General features: G+C 44.2%; 1 protein-coding gene across 2 annotated transcripts; it reads left to right on the top strand.

The window, feature by feature from the left end:
• Nucleotides 1-939: 939 nt before the first annotated feature.
• Nucleotides 940-17,521, top strand: g3bp2a (G3BP stress granule assembly factor 2a). Of its 2 annotated transcripts, XM_083634814.1 has the most exons (13): nt 940-1,098; nt 2,689-2,807; nt 2,912-2,993; nt 5,379-5,552; nt 7,065-7,155; nt 7,292-7,397; nt 7,523-7,709; nt 7,949-8,050; nt 11,985-12,087; nt 13,088-13,147; nt 14,894-15,025; nt 15,147-15,265; nt 16,378-17,521. In XM_083634814.1, exons 2-13 carry the CDS (start codon nt 2,713-2,715, stop codon nt 16,657-16,659), a joined length of 1,533 nt encoding a protein of 510 aa, XP_083490940.1. In that variant the 5' UTR covers nt 940-1,098; nt 2,689-2,712; the 3' UTR covers nt 16,660-17,521. The 2 variants fall into 2 exon arrangements, with proteins under 2 accessions (XP_083490940.1, XP_083490941.1); XM_083634815.1 differs by lacking the exon at nt 7,949-8,050.
• Nucleotides 17,522-19,882: the final 2,361 nt, after the last annotated feature.

The raw sequence follows: 19,882 nt of genomic DNA, 5'->3' as shown, positions 1-19,882 counted from the left end.
CCTTCCCCAGTGCCAAGACCCAACAATACAGACCAACCCCAAGTTTCACCGGCTACTGAGGTGTATTATGTCTACCCTGTGGTGGTGGCTGGCACGAAAATGTTCTCTGCCACCAACCTTTCAGACTCAAAAGGAAACTCGGGCACACCAACTCAAGTAATACTACCCGGAGGAAACACACAGGCAGGTAAACTGCCAGCGCCAGGGCCTAATCAGTCCTGGAGAAACTTTGTTCAGTCTCTCCAGACACAGGGGAAAGTGAGCTATGTTCCACCTCTGATTATCTCAGCAAAGAACATGAATTTGTCACAATTTAAAAATGGTATAATTTTAAGCCAAGGATTTTCCAGTCCCCTTCCAAACAACGGCTGGGATTCTTCTCGGCCTGGTTCTGCTCTGCAGCCACAGAGAGGCCAAGAAGGTTATGTGACTGGAAAGGTGACCACCAGCAAGCCAACCATTCCACAATTACACCCTGAGTCTACTCTGCAACTGTAGCTTGAGCAAGCCAACATTCTCACCACATTATGACTTCATTCCTGCTTTGATTTTTTTTAATTCCATCCCTGAGGCCATGTTATAAAAGAAAAAGTTCTTAATGTGTCTAGCTCTTGCTGTGTTCACATATTCTTAATAGCTTTAATAATTGTAAAGATGGTGGCAGGTGGCAGTAGTCCTATGTGTTGAATAAATGGCATGCAATAAAACTATCATAAAATGAAAAATGTACTTATGAATGCATGTTTTTTGTTTTGACGTCATAATATCACTTTTAGACAAGTGGGAGGGGGCGGGAGAATATTCTTATTTCTTTGGCGTCATAATGTTGTCCAGTGTAAACATTCTATTGGCTAAACCGTTGTGACGGGGGTTCCCTGCCCCAGATTGCAGGGGTAAAACAATAAATTGAACCTATCACTTTAAATCTCCAATCTCTGATATAGCAGAGATCATAAACTCTCAGTTGTGAAGCGTGGGAAATATCAGAATCTACACCTGGGATACTTTGTATTTCAGAACAGTTTACGACCGGTTACGTTAATATTCGTAGTTATTTATTTCAAAATATTCTGTCTACTTAGATAGGTCTTTCATAAGGTAAGTTAGCTAACGTTGCCTTCATAGCTAAGAGATGCAGAGCTAATTAGCAGCTAATGTTAGCCGCTTTGTCTAGTCGAAACTACTACGACGTTAGTGGACAGCAACTGTTTAGTCACGCGTTTGATATGTGGCTCTTTCAAATAGCAAAATTGAGACGACTAGCTAGAGAATATTTACTTATGAGTATCAACCCAAATCTGTGACAAATGTACCTTCCTTTGTTTTCTTTGAGCTAGCCTAGCTTGCTAACTTTGTTTCACTGATAGTTGTTCAACAGTCCGTTTAGATGTAGCAGTTACTTTTATCCCCACTTTGAATACGTAACGTTAAATGTTTTATTAAACGTTTACGGGGCACAATTCATACGAAATTAACAGTTGATACTTGGGGTTGGCCAAAATAATGGTGGGGCCTTGTTAGCACAATGGTGTACTGCAAAGGTTAGCGCTGGGCTCATGTCGGCCTGGTGGTTTGATCGCCTGCAATCAGTGTAACGTTATGTCATGTTTGTTTACGTTAATAGTAGCTAACGTTACAGTAAAGTGAGATCTTGGCAGCTTTCTCATTTTCCTTTATTATGTTGGCCAACATAATCAATATTATGTGTTTAACACATCGCTTATGTGCAGTGTCAAACTGACCACTGGCTGAACGAAAAGCGACGACGCCACAAGTTCTGTCGGGCTAACGTTAGCCATTTCATATGACAGTAGCATTCATATTGTTTGATCGAGCCTTTCGGTGGGTTGATAACGTTAGTGCTAGTTAACATTAGTGATAATATAATATAAGCTCAGGTCGCACTTCGAACTTTGATCATCAGGTGCGAATAATACATTGCCTGTCATGTCACATAAACATGCGTCCTATGCGGAAGGCAACACAAGCCTAGAAGTGGGAGGCCTAACGTTAACCATAGGCCACTGTCCTTCAAAGGGTATAACGTCAGACAGATGTGTGTAACATGTAAAGTTCAATTACGATTTAATTGAAATCTAACGTTAGTGCGTTTTCACCGCTGCCTAGCTTGACCACCTTCATTGCTCGAATCTACAGCCCTCCTCATTGTCCCAGTGATGGACGTGATGGCGCAGTTCAGTGTTAGCTCGTGTGTTAGCCAGCTAGCAGTCAGCTGTCTTGCTTTATACTGATTGATGTGGGCCAGATGAGACAAAGCAATGGAAACGTTGGTCTCCAGTTAAAGAAAACAATTTTGATTTACCCTTGTCTTAACGTTGCTTCCAAATACATGTTTGTTTACACACTGCTAATGATAATGAGTCCTAATTTACTTGTACTTTAAACGAGCTGAACCTCATGCATAAACACCTCATGTTGCTAAACCTACGACTTAAGTCATTATCTAATGTCATCTTTGAAAGTGCCCCTCCCCCCCTGCACATTATTAAATGCAACATGACTTGTATGTTAGGAAGGCCACACAGTGCCATATTTGAATTGATTGGTGTATGGCAGTGAACAAAACAAACAAAATAGCACACATTTTATTCACATTTTCCTTCCGTTTTTTCTGGACTACTAGTTAGCATTATCATGACTAAATCCTTGCTGTTCAATCTGTTTCAGCACTTAATATTGTTTACCAAAGAAATGGTGATGGAGAAGCCAAGTCCCCTGCTTGTAGGGCGGGAGTTTGTGAGGCAGTATTACACACTCTTAAACAAAGCGCCAGATTTCCTGCACAGGTAATAAACAATCCAAGTGTGATGAGTTAACATGATTTAACAGTCAGAGGCGAAAGCTGTGGTGTTGGTAATAACTCTTAACTGTCACTTTGTTCTGCCATTAGGTTTTATGGGAGGAATTCCTCTTATGTTCATGGGGGACTTGACCAAAATGGGAAGCTGGCAGAAGCGGTGTATGGGCAAGCGGTAGGTGTTATGGTCCAATAATAAAGATTAATATTAAAAGTACAAGTAAATAATATTCAAAGCACAATGAAGTACAAGTAAATAATATTCAAAGCACAATGGTGTGGGGCACTAGATTCTCCAAACATTGTCACTTGGGAGGACAAAGCAATTCCCTACAAAATAACCTACCATCTTTCCGCTACAGCTATATCACATAGATGGTAATAAAGTAACAGTAACCATCTTGTTAGAATATCCCAGTGCACATAGTGGGCCTCATGCAGTCATCTTATTTATCTCATCGACGAACTGCTAAAAGACTGACAAGCCGAACTTTGTGTGTGTGTGTGTGTGTGTGTGTGTGTTGCACGTTCAATTTACAGCAGGGGTATTTTATTGATGGTTCACTTATGAATTTTACACAAGTTCAAAGGTCCAGAACAATGCCAGTAAAAGGCAGCAACATAAAGCTTATCCATAACATAGTTATAACATAACTTTTAAGTACACACATTCAATACTATAGTATAGTGGCTTGAATCAGTGGAGAAATGTTTATAACTATGCCTTGCACTTGGCAGTTTGCCTCATAACACACAACACTACTACTCCAATTCAATAAAAAAAATCTTTTTCCAAATTAAGCAAATTGTGGCCTTTTCTAAAGGTTCACATTCACAATACAGTATTTTTTAATAACTACAGATAAAATAATTTGAGTGTTAAAGTCATGCATGATAAGTTTGCAGTTTACACTAATAGCATCAGTTAGGCTACATTATCTCCAAATGAACTTGGGTTATTTGTACAAGTGCTAATAAATATAAAAGATGAAGTTAATAAGACTTAAAGGGATACGCCAACTTTTCAGGAGTTTTGCTCATTTGCCATTATCCTCCATACGTAACCAAGATACAGTGTCTTCACCGTCACTCTCCACGCAGTATACAGTGAGCTACAGTCGTCAAGTTAGTATCACCATAGAATGGAGGCACATGGCGCCATAAAGCTCTTTGTGCTTCGGGTACTCACCACGCGATGAAATATTAATCCATAGTTACCTGAAACGTCATTTTTGGAGTAAATCCCCACACCGAGTTACTTCCTTGTTTGCCTGTAAAGAGCGCTTCCACTGTACACAGCGCATGAGCTGTATGCCGCACATGTCTGGCGGCCATGTTTAGAAAGTCATTCCGGCTGTCTATTTAACTTTTTAAGATAATTTCTCTGCATTTTGGATTAATATTTCATCACGTGGTGAGTACCCGAAGCACAAAGAGCTTTTTGGCGCCATGTGCCTCCATTCTATGGCGATACTAACTAACTTGACGATTGTAGCTCACTGTATACTGCGTGGAGAGTGACGGTGAAGACACTGTGTATCTTGGTTATGTATGGGCGATATGGCAAACGAGCGAAACTCCGAATCATATCCCTTTTTTAAATCTGGTTGTTTGGAGATAAATATAGCATTAACAGCACAGTAGTTTGACTGCTAACTACATGTATAGGTGAAACACTGGTGTGAGAAGGTCTTGACTTCCAACATTATGGATGTATCTTGCAATATAGTGGTGTAGTTTAGCTTTTGTTTTCAAATGGAAAACAAACTTAATACTGGCACCACTGGCTATACCTTTTTATGTAATGAGAAATGGCTGATGGTTTTCTTACCTCTGCCAAGGAGGTTATGTTTTCAGTGCCGTTTGTCAGCAGGATTACTTAAAAACTACTGGCCCAATTTCCACAAAACTTTGTGGCAGCGTGTAGCATGGGCTAAAAGTGACTTTATGGTTACTGCGGAGTATCCGGTGTTGGCTGTGCGGAGGGTCTGTGCAGAGGGTCTGTGCGGAGGGTCTGTGCGGAGGGTCTGTGCAGAGGGTCTGTGCGGAGGGTCTGTGCGGAGGGTCTGTGCGGAGGGTCTGTGCAGAGGGTCTGTGCAGAGGGTCTGTGCAGAGGGTCTGTGCAGAGGGTCTGTGCAGAGCTCCACGTTCCTCTCAAAAAATGAAATTGTGCCGAGGCCTCCGGTCAGTTCTGAGGCTGATTGGCTAATGGTTGCTATTATTATTATATTTTTGTTACCAGGGAAGTATTCCCTTCATGTAAACTGAAAGCTGATTCTGCGCTCCCTCGCGGACACCACACTGTTGGCGCATTTACCATAAATGCTGTGTCTCTGTTGAGGGAACGGTCCTGCCGTGAACACTGCAAACACCGGACACTTCGCACTAACCTTAAAATTGCCTTAAGGAAGACCCGTTAGATTTTGGAGTGGGATTCGGATCCGACTCACGAACAAGCAATAATGGCACGGAAATTGTCAGAGCTCTGTGCTCCGAGTGCCCTTCTAGTTGTAATAATAGATCACTTTATTCCCTCCAATTCTCTCTGTATATCTCTAAGGAAATCCACAAGAAGGTCATGTCCCTACAGTTCAGCGAATGCCACACAAAGATTCGGCATGTGGACGCCCATGCCACACTAAGTGATGGAGTGGTGGTTCAAGTCCTTGGAGAGTTGTCCAACAATGGCCAGCCCATGAGGAAGTTCATGCAGACGTTTGTGCTTGCTCCAGAAGTGAGTACCGCTACCTGTCAACCCCCGTCAAAGGGGTTTTAAATAGCGTGTGTGTGTGTGTGTGTGTAAAATGTTATTGTCTGGATATCCACACAGGAAAATAGAAACATACATTAATAATTATTTATGTAGAATCCCAAGCAATAACGGATTGTAAAATATTCATAAAATTCATCTCTTTTAGTTCTTGTGAATCAAAACAAACTGGTGAGTGGGGCAATGCACTCATGTTCACCTCAGTTTTTGCAATTATTCACATCTGACGACTAGGGATGGGGCCGATCCAATATCGGTATCGGGTGCCAATATGGCACTAATTCTCGGATCGGATCGGAATTGTTTTTTTTTTTTTTTTTTTGCAATTCCAGCGCACAGCTGGCCGTAATTTGTATAATAATGTATAATAGTATCCTTCTTTGCCTTGTATATTTTCTTAATTTTATCTGCTTTTTGCAAGGTATATTAAAAAAAAAAAACTTTTAATTGGCCAAATCTTTGCCTATACTGTATATTCAAGAAATATGTATAATATCGGTATCGGCAGATATCCAAATTCAGGTATCGGAATCGGATCGGAAGTGAAAAAAGTGGATCGGTGCATCCCTACTGACAACTAACAAGTGCAGATACCTTGAAGCCCACAGAGCAGTGGTGTGGCCATTCAGCCTTATGTCATTTTAGGCAATGTTTTGGGGGTACCTTAGTCTCGCAGTGCCAGCCATAGATAATATCTACGTCTGGAGCACAACTCTCAAAAGTGGTTAACGCCCACCCCCCAAGCCAAAAAAAAAATCTATGACAGACACATGAATTGACCAACCAGGGACCTCTTGGGCGATGCATTTCAGAATGTGTTTATCAGCTAAATCGACTCCGGCACAACTGCAACAAACACGTCCTTGAGAGCATCTACGTGACATGGCACACTTTCTGTAACGCAGCAATTCAATTATCTTGCCCACTCATTCTTCCTGCAAGACAGCCTATCGCTACTTTTTGTTCGCTCCTTTTATCACTTCTCTCTTCACGGTGTTCCCGAATGCGTTTCCTTGCCGGACTGTAATATGGGAGGCACGCTATATGACGCGGTGTGTATAACGTAACTTCCGTCCCGGGGGAATCTGCCGGGTTGCCGACTTCCGTCAGACTTGTGATTCAGACCCTCCGTCGCTGGAAGCTTGATGACGTCGACCGTGAGACTAGGGGTACCTCAACCACACTGCAAATTATTTTCAACATGGAAAATGGCCCTAACCCACCACCCACATCCCTCTAGCCACTCCCCATACCCACCCCTCGAATCCCGGCTCTCTACGACCTTCCTAACCAACCACTAATTTGGGAGGGGTCACTGTGGGGATGCCAGTCACTCAAATGTGATCTCCAGGTCACACAAAAATCCCCCACCCCCCTACATTTGTGATTTAAAAATGGTTGCTCTTTAGAGTCCTGACAATCTTATTAGGAAATTATGAATTCTGTTTGATTTTTGCATGACATGTTTTTCTTCAGGGTTCTGTGGCAAACAAGTTCTACGTCCACAATGACATCTTCCGTTATGAGGACGAGGTTTTTGGTGACTCTGAAGCTGAACTTGATGAGGGTAAGATGTTCACTGACATTGCACAAAGACCTTGTTTATTATTATTTATTGACATTTCTAGGTCCGGTGGATACAGGGTTGACTGTGTGGGCTCTCATGCACACTTTGTGTTTGTGTGGTGGTTTCCTCCCCTTAGAATCTGAGGAAGAAGTTGAGGAGGAGACGGAGGAAAGGCAGCCGTCCCCTGAGCCACTTCAAGAAAGCCCCAACAGCACCACCTACTATGAACCACACCCTGTCAGGTATGTCAAAACCTGCTGATTGTGTTGTTGATGTAACAAAACATACTTTTTTTTTTATGCATACTTTTTTGTATGAATTTCCCACTAAGGATTTACCTTGTAAACTTTGTTGATCTGTCCTGCAGCAATGGAGTAGAGGAGCCCATGGAGGAGCCAGCTCCGGAGCTAGAGCCGGAGCCTGAGCCAGAACCCAAGGTGCTGGTAGAGGAGATCAAGCCCGAGGTAGATGAGAAGGTTCTGGAAGAGATGGAGGAGAAGGCTCCTTCCCCTGTCCCGGTGGAGTCCCCACCCAACACCCAGGAGCCTCCCAAGGTGAGGCTGCAGTGTGTCTATGATTCTATGATTTACCTCCCTGTGCTCTCCTAGTGTGAGATTGCCAGGAGCCATGCTAGTCTTGAGTTCCTTGTTAAAGCTTTGATTTCACTGAATGCAAGTGTCATAATGACTCTTCGACACTTAAACATGACTTGTCAAATAACAACCCCCCCCCCCCAATTTGACAAGTAACTCTGTTGTTCTGATGGTACGATGCGTTACTGCATCCCTCACAGACTTTCTCCTGGGCCTCAGTGACCAGTAAAAACCTGCCTCCTAGCGGCTCAGTCCCCTCCTCTGGACTCTCACCCCATGTCATTAAAGCTCCAAGCTCACAGGTAACTAACACTGCTCATGGAATTTCTGGAGTGGCATGGAAATTGGAGACATTTTTTCTAACGAAGCAGTAAATTATAATAAAGGAAGTTTACAGATTTGTTACTTTGCAGGAAAATACCAGAATGTCTTAAACCGCTTGTTGCACACACACATACAGACACACGCAAACACACATACAGACACACACACACACTACATTATACATTAGGTGGTTAGCAGCAGCAGTTTTAGAGGTGCATGGGAGGAGAAGCTCTGTTAGGGCTGGGCTCTGACCTGTGCTTTTAGTTGTACTGGTTGGTTCATTGGTTTGTTCATGTGTAACGCATTTTTCAATGTATTTGTTATGGGAAATGACAGTATGTGCTCTTTTGATGGTGCCCACCCCTAAGAACCCTGCACAAGGGTCATATAGTGTACACCAGACCAGACAGTATGGTAGAGGTCAGTCGAGCATCAACCAACTGGAGGTTGTGCACTGTACGTCATCCACATACCAAGAAGTAGTGTGGTTTAGTCGCTGTCACGGCTGGTATTGTGTTGTTTGTTTGTGTGTGTCCTTGGCAAAATGTCTTCCTGGTGACACCTATTGTAGTGGGAACTACCACAGAAGCCGGTTTGAGTACTTTGCCAGGTGTCTCTGACAGATTTTGTTAGCGCGATAACCGTGCAAGATATAGTCACAAAACTTCATAGGAGGAGTATTGACCTCAAAATGAAGGTCGAGTTTGAAAATGGGCGTGAGCAAGGGGCTGGCCCCCCACTTTATCTCCCTGGCCCACATTCTTTTTAAGTAGTGGCTGGTGTGATGTCATTGCCTTGGGTTGTAGCTTCCTGGTCATGATATAACCCCAAAATCTGTGATTCTCTTATCTGTTGCTCTTGTGCTCTGAAACATTAATGGTTTGTAAAAGTGCCTTTTAACTAGGGATGCACCGATTGCCATTTTCTTGGCCGATTCCGATTTCCGATTTTTGAATAGTCTGACTTGCCGATACCGATTTTTGCCGATTCCGATTTTTTTTTCTAAAAACAACAATTGACAGCTTACACAAACGTTTTTGTAGCTTTGTTTAAAAATTAAGATTCATAGAACAATTCTTACATCTAATGGGGATCCAAATAAACAAATAAACAATTCTTATCATTTGCATGAAGTAGGACCTTCTCACTCAAACACATCTCAAAATAAAAGTGTTCCAGGTTAGGCTACTGGACAGAGCTTTTTTGTGCAAATACAATGAATACAAAAATTAAATTAAATCCAATAGCCTATATCCCACAGCTATCATGCATTTACTTTTCCAAAAGAAAACAGGTGCAACAGAACATCAAAATGATCAATGGACAAGGAGTTTATAGACTGGCTCCAGACCAGTCCTCTTGAGTAGAGGGGAAATGAGTTTATGAGTTACAGTAACGATCTTCAGTCTGAATATCAGGCGGAGTTTACACACAGTCCGAAGTTTGGTATGCGTATTTTTATCTGCCATCCGAAAAAATATCGTCACGCACAGAAAACGTTGCACACTTGTGAGTCCGATGCATTTTTATTATTATGTCCGTCGTTCTCATGTCGTTCTATTTGCAATACGAAACAAATAGTCTCTCCTGTATCCACGTCACGTTACAACATGACTTGACAGGCTGAGGCAGCAGCGCTGATGTGGAATGGAAAAGCAGGTCGGGGAATGGTTGGTTATACTGGACACAATGCTCGCGTTCACCTCGCCAAGCCGGCTGTGCGCGGTGGCGGGTTGCTGGAGCACCGCTTCCCGGGGAGAGAGAGCAGAGAGAGAGGGGCCAGTGAGGTGAAGCGAGCCGCTCTGACTGGACTCCAGCCGAGCGGGACACGGCCGCACCTCTGTCTCCACGGCTTCTTTTCGACTTGCATGTGTGACAAACTGCGAGCTTTGTCTACTTCACTGACGGTGAAAAAAATCCACAACGAGGAAGGTATGCTGGCGTGTGTGGTGTGGTGGCTGGGTGCCTGTCTCGGTGCTTTGGGGTGCGCGCACGTCATGTGAAAATCGGCTCACAGAATCGGCTATTTAGAGTGACCGGAACAGATCACCGATCGAGGCCGATCACGTGAAAATCGGCCATTTCCGGTCACGTGCCGATCGATCGGTGCATCCCTACTTTTAACAATATAACTTTGTTATAAGTGTGCAGCGGTAGATTCCCTGCCTGCCAACACGAGGGTCGCAGGTTCGTATCCCCGTCTTGGTCGGGCATCCATGCATGCACAATTGCCTGTGTCTGCGGGTGGGAAGCCGGATTAGGGGTATGTGACCTGGTCGCTGCACTAGCGCCTCTTCTGGTCGGTCGGGGCGCCTGTTCGGGGCGGAGGGGAACTGGAGGGAATAGCGTGATCCTCCCACGTGCTACGTCATGCCAGTGAAGCTCCCCGCTGTCAGGTTAAAAGAAGCGGCTGGCGACTGCACATGTGTCGGAGGAGGCAGGTGCTACTCTACGGCTCTCTCCAGATCGGCAGAGGTGATGCAGCAAGGGGAAATTGGCCAAGTACAATTGGGGAGAAAAATGGGGGGAAATCAGAAAACAACAACAGTATAACAGAAGTAACCCCAGCATCACCAACTCGCTCACTCTGGACATAACTGCTCAAGTATTCAAACGGGCTGCTTTGCAAGCCACACGGACATAGTACTAGGGGCTTGGGTGGGTAAGATCTGTTTGCGTGGGGGCGCGCTCACAATGGACAATTGTGTTTATACAAATACCCCATCTGAGTGATGTCTGATTATATCTTCAGGAGTTCACTGCATTTTCAACATATACATATTAGGATGGCACGGTGGCTCAGTGGTTAACACTGTTGCCTCACAGCAAGAAGGTCCCGGGTTCGAACCCCGGTCCGTCCCAGGTCCTTTCTGTGTGGAGTTTGCATGTTCTCCCCGTGTCCGTGTGGGTTTTCTCCGGGTGCTCCGGTTTCCTCCCACCATCAAAGAAAGACATGTATGTTAGGGTTAATACTCCTGTCAGTGACCCTGGCCAAGGTACTGGCAAAAAGAACTGGAGTTGGTCCCTGGGCGCTGCACAGTGGCTGCCCACTGCTCCTAGTTCTAGGAAGGTTCCTAGTAGAGGATGGGTCAAATGCAGAGGATGAATTTCCCCAAGGGGATAAATAAAGGATAACTTAACTTAACTTATAACTTATCCCCCCTCTGTGGGGAGGGGGGTATGTTGTGTAGTTAGTGTATGTATATGATTTTGTAGGTGTGTGGTTTTTGTTTTTCTTTTGTGTTGTGTTGAATAATCTGTTTCATTAAAAAAAATTATCACAAAAAATGATGTTGGAGGCAAGGACGGTTCACGCCTCTGCGTCGTCCAATCATTTCTAATGTACACCTCGTCGTGCATTAACCCTTACATATCTTGAAAGTGACTCTTCATTACTTTGCATTATTGAACTGCATTGAGTAGTTAGGATGAATTGACTGACTACAGTAATAAGTGAGCTACTTCCTGCTCTGTGAGTGTCTGCAGGCTTCAGCAAGGACTCATGCTTGTGGTTTCTACCATACTGCCTGGTGTGTGTGAGGGGGCACACTGTTTCTACCATACTGCCTGGTGTGTGTGAGGGGGCACACTGTTTCTACCATACTGCCTGGTGTGTGTGCGGGGGCACACTGCTTCTACCATACTGCCTGGTGTGTGTGCGGGGGCACACTGTTTCTACCATACTGCCTGGTGTGTGTGAGGGGGCACACTGTATTTCTCTTAAATGCAGCGCACTTAGGGCTCTGCACTCACTGCTTAAAGAGGGCCTACCTCAACTCTAACCACAGAGGAAGTGCTACACACGAACAAACAAATGCACACACACAGAGCCTGACTCATACAGAGGTTCTATGAGGTGAGGGATGTGGTGTTCATCTCTTCACTTGTGTGTGACACCCCTTCTCCCAATAGCCCAGAGTGGAGGCCAAGCCTGAGACTCAGTCAGCACCCCCCAGACCCCGAGACCAACGCACACGTGACAGACCCGCCTTCACTCCTCGAGGATCCAGATCTGGTAAATACCCGCTCTCAGTACGCTGTGTTCTGTGAGCTTTAAGCCCAATGTCCACCGGCTGCTGGAACAGACTCTCGCCCATGTCATAGATGGGCAACGCAAGCGGATCCGGAAAAAATATGCATCTGGGGCCGGTTGCACCAACTGGTCTTACACTGGTCTTAAGCTAAGTTGGTCGTAACTTTACGACCTAACAGCTACGCCGGTTGCACCAAGACGACTTAAGCCTTATTTTCACTAAGACCAGGCGTAACTCCTACGCCTCGTCAGGAGGAGGCGTAGCAGAGATCTCCGCGGAGACCTTTTTGACCGTCATCGTCGTAACACCGCCAGTTCGCCGTCTTTGAAAGCACGACGTTAGATTATAACTAACTAGTTGTGTGGCTTAGCCTTCCCAAATGTTGCCGTTACTTTTTTAGAATGTAATACATAGAATTGGGAACGTTACATTCAATTTCATTCAGACTCCCTGACACTAATCGCCGCCGCCATTTTCCCCCGGGGCTTCCACAGGAGGAGGGGGGTGGGAGGAGGGAGGGTGTAGTGACGCACATACAGTAGTGGGTGACGGCGCGAGGCACATGCGGGCCAATCAGAGGGCATTCCCCGACAATTCACATGAACGCGCATTGCTACGACCAGCGTCGTTAAGACCAGAGTAAGCCGTGTTGGTGCAACAGGCGTAAATCCACTCTAAAGACTGGTCTTAACTAAGACCGACGTAGGAGTTACGACCAGGCATAGTTGAGACCAGTTGGTGCAACCGGCCCCTGGTCTATTTTTGCCGGATCCGATTGGGTCTGACAAGAGGACATGGGAGCGAGTCTGTTCTGGCAGCCGGACCACAGCTGGTGTGGACATTGGCCGTTAGTCTTTCAGCAGTTTTCATTGCTTAAACTCCTTGTGGATCTTTTTGCATAGGCCAAGTGTTTAAAGATGATCAATTGGCAAGCTTCTCTTATGGTTAGGCTCACGACATGCATGTCTCTGTCACTGTTAGATGGTGCTGTATCTTCAGAGTCACAAACGGGAAAACCACACTTGAGTTTTGTCAACAAAGGTAAACATCTGTGTTTTCTAAACTTTTGTTTCAGACAGTGCACATCACCCTTTACACTACTTTACATTACTGCTCAGGTTGGATTGATCTGAAGTCCTATTTCACCTGAGGAAAGCTGCGTTCACACCGACCTATTAAAGTTTTTCACTGGCATCGAATTTACATACAAAGTCAATGCAAACGAGCGATTGAGCGTATATTCGCCCGGGAGAAAAATCGCTGGGCGTCCGAGCGACAGAGACGGAGCGAGAGGGAGAAAATTCGCTCGTCGCCCGAGAAGAAATATCCCAACTCAAGTAAAATTATGCTGGCACCAGTCGCTCGCTGTTCAACGCTGATTGGCTGCCATGTGAGAGTGAGTCAAGGATCACACTGGCTTGGAACAAACCGCTGGTTTATTGTGTGGCAACAAACCGCATTGACAGCTGATTGACAGGCTGAGAGCTGACATGAAGTGAAGTCTGTACTACCGGTATAGAGCTCGCGTTAGGAGCACGCTGATAGGCTTAGCTTGTAAACAACTACAGTGGCTCGTAGTGGACAAATATCATGACATTGCATAACGTTATAGCCCCCAGATGTCCGTCAATAATTGTGCCTGTTGACGAGCGATTTAAACAGAGTGACAGAGCGATTCCAAAGGGTTGAATCGAGCGACAGAGAGAAAAATAAATATCTCGGTGTGAACACAGCTTAATCAGTGTGAATGTTATTTAAGTAAGGGATAATGTATACTGAGCCGGTGATTACTGTGGAAATAATGACCGACCGGTGAGATTGAGCCCGACGCGCAGCGGAGGGCTTAATCATTCACCTGAAGGTCATTATTTCCAGTAATCACCGGCTCAGTATACATTATCCCGCTTAGAACACGGCCTACAACTAAATCATTCAATAATCTGACAAAAATAATTATTCAAATAGATTTTTTAATAGCGTTTTCAACACAACGTGGTTTCATTCGTAATTGGCACACAAGACACCACAGCTGCAACTGGTTGGCCTAATTAGTAGGCTAGTGGTTGCTGACAAAAGGCTCTTATCAACTGATTAATACCAGGTGTGGCAGAGCAGCGGTCGGTTGTCGAGAAATAATGACCGGTGAATATTGTTGATTGACCAATCAGAATCGAGTATTCGAGAGAGCCGTGTTCTAATTAAGCAATATCACACGAGAGGGAGTGCATTGTTGGCTAATATTGGCACTGCTGTGATTCGGTCGCAGGCACGAGGCCGCAGGCCGAGTGCCGAAGATAATCACAGCAGTGCCAATATTAGACAACAATGCACGACCTCGAGTGTGATATTGCTTTTATACAACAGTTCTATTAAACAAAGCTGATTAAAAAAATGACAAAAAGCTGAGAAAATAGATGATTTCTGTATTTATTCCTCCGCCAACAAAAATAGTCCCCCCAGCTTTCCCTTTGCAGAAAATGTAGCCTAATCAGCCTAATTAACTGCAGGCTGTCTACTTTACTACTGTCTACTCTACAGCTGTGAAGCACTTTGTTGATTACGGCAGCTGTGAAGCGGAGTGATCTACACACAGTGAAGCGCCAGTGCATTATCATGAAATATAGGCACTCGTAGGATCCCTCTTGTCCAATCAAATTGCTCGGCCGGAACTACCTGTTGTATAATGACTGTATATAGCCTGCTTACACATGTCAGGAAGGTCCTTTTTTTGAGTGATGTATTTTGACGTGGCCTGATATGATCAGTGATTATTTTTCTGCACTACAGGCGGCAGGGGAGATGCTGAAAACAGTGAAATGGACAGCAGGAGGATTATCCGGTACCCTGACAGCCACCAGCTTTTTGTTGGCAACCTCCCACATGACATTGACGAGAGCGAGCTCAAAGACTTTTTCATGAGTATGTGCCCTCAAAAAGCAACACTTTCTTGAGAAGTGTTTCCATTTGCTGGTACAGGCATACTATGCTGTTGTAAGTCAATAAATCTAGTTGTCTCTACAATATGGGTTTTGTCTTGCAGCATACGGAAATGTTGTGGAGCTGAGGATCAACACCAAGGGCCTGGGAGGGAAGCTGCCCAACTTTGGATTTGTGGTCTTTGACGACTCGGATCCTGTGCAGAGAATCCTGGGGGCCAAGGTAGAAGGGGCATGTATTGACATTTCATTACCACTTTCATTCACATGGTGATGGTTTGCTGGCACACCCCTTACAGTCCGACTGGCACTTTGGCTTTCACGACGTTCCTGCTGAGATGGGAAAGCCTGTGTGCTTATATGACATTCTTTTCCCACTCTGATGTTGGTGACAAATCAAGTTTGGAACATATTTATTAGACAACATTTTGTTAATTTGGAGGGTGCATGGCAACCATTTATTACGTTTGTGAGATGAAAATCACAAACAACCTCCATTCAATTTTGTATAAAAAAATATAAGGTTTTATTGTAAATATTTCCTCAGTAAAGTCACCACATTGTTATTTAGGCCTTTCATTTTTTGTAGAAAATTGCCGTCCCCCACAGGTTTGTCAGTGATGACGAGCATGATGCAGAATAACGCTTAAAGACCCCCTAAAGTCAAACAAGTTTTTCTTCTTGTTCCTTCAGTTGGATGTCTGGGTTTCACTGTATGATGTCTGTGCTGAAAGTGGAAAGTTTTTCTGAGCTCACTGAAAAGGCGGTTTTCAACAAGCATGATTTGTGACATCACGAATCCTGGAGCCAATCACTGTCCAGTATTCAGCAGTTAAAGCCACAACACATTCTCACTCCCAACTCGTCATATACTGCAGATCGGTCAGGAACCCTTCTTGTCATCACTTTGTCATGAGTTGGTAGTGAGAATGTGTTGGAAGCCTCTGTTGTATGCTGTGATTGGCTAGTTGGGTGCTAGATCACTCTGATTGGTTGCTTTCATTTTTTTTTAATGAGGCAGAAGTAGGGGAAGTCATTTTAAGGATTTTAACAAGATAATTTAAGCTTTTTTGGGGGGGAAACCATCAGATACAAATTATCATTCAAAGTAGAGTATTTTATATACATCTTGAAACATGACTTTAGGGGGTCTTTAAATAACGTCTTAAGACAGATCAACAAGCATCATGCAGAATAATGCTTAAATAACGTCTTAAGACAGATCAACAAACCTAGTGCGTACCATCCGGTGAATGAGGTGGATTGTGAAATTGGCTGGGGCTGTTGTAGATTCTGGTTTCTGCGCCTGTAATGACCCCGCCCCTCTTCCTGCAGCCCATCATGTTCCGTGGCGAGGTGCGTCTGAACGTGGAGGAGAAGAAGACTCGGGCGGTGCGTGAGCGAGAGACGCGTGGGGGAGGAGACGACCGCAGGGACATGAGGCGCAGCGACCGAGGCCCCGGAGGGCCCCGAGGCATTGTGGGAAGCGGAATGATGCGTGACCGGGATGGAAGGGGCCCACCGGCTCGCGGTGGCATGGCCCCCAAGCCTGGCACGGGCTCCGGAAGAGGGTCCGGTGGCCAGGGAGAGGGCCGCTTCACGACCCAGCGCCGCTGAGAAGAGCACCACCCGCAGTGTGGAAGTAGTACCATGTTCTTCATCTTCAACCGTTCTCGTTAACGAAAAAAAATCTTCATGTATAAACGTATATATTTGTTTTTGTTTTTTTCCCCTTTTTTGCTTTGGAATGTGACACAGCCTGTCAACCATTTCTTTGTGAAACAGACAAAACAAAATAAGCAAACAAAATTTCGCTTACTAGTTGTGAGCTGAGCATCCTTTTCTGCTATCTCAAGAATTCACAAACATTAATTTGTAAATTCGTGAAAAAAGGCGAACCAACCAGGAGTAATCTGCCACATTAGGAGGGACTGATAGACTTTTACCTACGATAATACAGCCCATCATTTGGAAAAGAGATTATATGCCTTGACTTACTGGGGCGCTACTTCACGAACTCCCTCTATTGCACATTTTATATGGTAGTTTTCTGCCCATTACTGTTGGAAACGAGTTGGAGATGCAAAAATTGTGCAGTTCGAGGGGAAAAGCTTGCCTTTTTATTTTTATTTTTCCTTTGAGAGAACACTGCTTCAAAATTGCATAATGCACTCATCAATATGCACTAATGGGTACTTTTGTCGTGTTACATTGACATCCATGCGCGGAATGCAGCTGGAGAGACCGGTTTGTCTCAAAAGTGATACGACTCAATGGGGCAGGCCTCGCTCACAGCCTGTCTGCTGTGACCAATGTACTTTTCACACCTTTGACCCAAAACTATGCTTCAATTACTGCTGGATGGACACGATGACAAGCAAAATCTACATTATATATTTTTCCTCATTTATAAATCAAATAAAAGCTTCAAATCCTGGACTTTTCACCAAATGCGTTTGGGGGGGGGGGGGTGGGGCGGGGGGCAAAGGATAAACAAGAAACCAAGTTGAACAAAAGAAGAGTGGTGGTGATGATGGTAATGATGGCGGCTCACTCTATTTTCTTTGTTGATTCCGAGTTGTTTTTCTTCATGTTTTTCCTACCAGCTAGACCGTGAAACTGGGATGGGCGACACACCACACTCCCGCTTCCCTCCCTCCCTGTCTTAAATGCGGAGTGACAGAATAAATGTACAACAAAAAAATCATAGTTTACTGTATGTTTTGTTTTCTGTGTATATTTTCAGTTCTTTCGACTTGATACAAGCATGATGGTGCCTTCTCTTTCATCTTTTCCACTCTTGCTACTAAGTTGTGGTTTGAGGCTTGCTGCCTGCTAATACGGAGCTGCTCATTTTTGAACTATTGTCTACTGGAAGCAGAGAAACCTGGCAGTATTCACAAGATTTTAAGTTTTTCGGGTGCATATTTCATCTTTCCATACTGTTCTACTACCTAAGATGATCTGCTGTGAGTTTTTTGTACATTTGTTTATACTGTAGTGTCTGTTCTGGGTTTTGTAGAGACAATAGGTGCCTCAAGTTCTGTTTGTTAAATGGTTAAGAGGGGAATCTGAGGAACTACTCGTGGAAAAAGGTACATTAAACATGGTGACGGTGGAAAAAGCTTGGTCCTTTGTTTGTCAAGTTGGGGGAGCTACACAACCACGAGTACAGTGTAAGACTTGGAAGTTTACATTGTGTAAGAGAAATGGTTGTCTTGGACAAGGAAATGCCACAGAAATGATCACACATTGTGATTCAGACGCGATCTGGACATCGGTTGGTCCTTACTTTCAGTATGACGAAAGTTTTCGCGGCTCATGTCGGCACACGGATTAATCCCTGGACTCACAAGTTGTCAGACTGTTCCGTCTTTTCTCAGCAGCAATTTTGTAACGATCTGTGCGGGTGGGTTGGCCATAGTCCCAACCTCCAGCCTAGCAAATAATTGTGCTCACTTTTCTATCCATTCTGCATTTGTATTTTCACATGCTGATTATTCATTGTACTATTACCGTATATCACATTGTTTTTCTGTTCGTGGCAAGTCTAATATGGATGCTATACCAGTAGGCTCCTCCTCGTCCACTAGGATAAGTTTTGTTTTTACCACACGGTAGGGAGGGAAGGCCTTGGTTTCAGCTGGAAAGGAAAACATGACCAACATGAGGTGTTTTCTCATTTGTCTTGCACTGAAACGGGAAGAGAACTCTTAATGTAGCATTTTTTTCTTGACAAATATCCTAATGAGGTCTTCCTTGTCTGGTGGTATTGCACTATTTCCAACATTTGTGGAACAATCTGCCAGAGTTTGAACACAGCCTCTCCAAATTTCTTATCTGGCAATGAATATCAAAACATTTGTGCTAATCTTGTCAGCGGCCTGTTCATATAATGTATTAGCTTGCTCTTGCAGTTGAAATGAGATGTAATTTACAGACGTGGCACAGTTCAGGTAGTTCACCGCGGTGATGCTCGACTGCACTCTCCCTCCATGTAACTGAGCTCAAATATATTCCACATGTGAGAAATTGTTTAGAATGGAGTCTAATTTTGTGCCATCGGGCCTATGACCTAATTATGACTGTCGAACTACAGCCCCATGGTGTTTTCTACAGACAGGTCTCACTGGTGCCTATACCCACTAATGTTTATTTGTCAGATAATTGCTTAACACGGGCACTTGACTGCAATCATACCTTTGCAACAATGGTCAATGAAGAGGAGAGTTTGGCGAAGAAGAGCCATCATGCTTTCAGACTAGTCAGTGCTTTCCATCTTGCGTTAAAAATGTTTGTGAGTGAATTTCTAGTTAGGTTGTTTTTTTTTCTTTTTCACTGAGGTTTTCAATGCCCCGCACCTCCCCAAACTTCAAAGGATCCCTAAAGCAAAAGGCTGTAAAGTTGTTTTCCTGTGGTTGAAAATGCAGTAGAGTGGATCCGCATTGTGAATCATTCCAGTCCTCTTTTTCAATGGAAATAGAATGACGACCTTGGCTTTAGCAGGTGTGGTAAACAGTCGGCTGCCATCTTAATTTACTGTGTTTACCTTCTACTTGTTGCTAGTAGACAAAACTGTTGCAGGTGGAGATTTTTTTTTGGTTTTGTTTTCCATTTTGAATGTGTTGGACTTAACATACAATAAACTACTGATATCAGCACCACTCATAACTTTTGTCATGCTTTAAGGCTGTCCCATAAGATGTTTCACAGGTCACATGAGTAAGTATTTATTTCTACCCCTCCCCCCCCTGCTGCACATTGATAAGCTAAGCTGCTTCAACAAAGTAGCAAGGTAGAAGTTCTAAAGTTGCTTTGCAGCCAGACAGGTGATACTCCC

This window comes from Poromitra crassiceps, assembly GCF_964638095.1.
Source record: "Poromitra crassiceps genome assembly, chromosome: 4".
In the NCBI taxonomy this organism is placed as follows: domain Eukaryota; kingdom Metazoa; phylum Chordata; class Actinopteri; order Beryciformes; family Melamphaidae; genus Poromitra; species Poromitra crassiceps.
This window is presented reverse-complemented; position numbering and strand designations above follow the sequence as displayed.

Excerpts from the sequence above, each read along its gene's own strand:
- g3bp2a (XM_083634814.1), top strand. The coding sequence starts at position 2,713 with ATGGTGATGGAGAAGCCAAGTCCCCTGCTTGTAGGGCGGGAGTTTGTG. Across the intron at positions 7,398-7,522 it reads TATGAACCACACCCTGTCAG|CAATGGAGTAGAGGAGCCCA; the intron begins GTATGTCAAAAC and ends TCTGTCCTGCAG. Across the intron at positions 7,710-7,948 it reads ACACCCAGGAGCCTCCCAAG|ACTTTCTCCTGGGCCTCAGT; the intron begins GTGAGGCTGCAG and ends CATCCCTCACAG.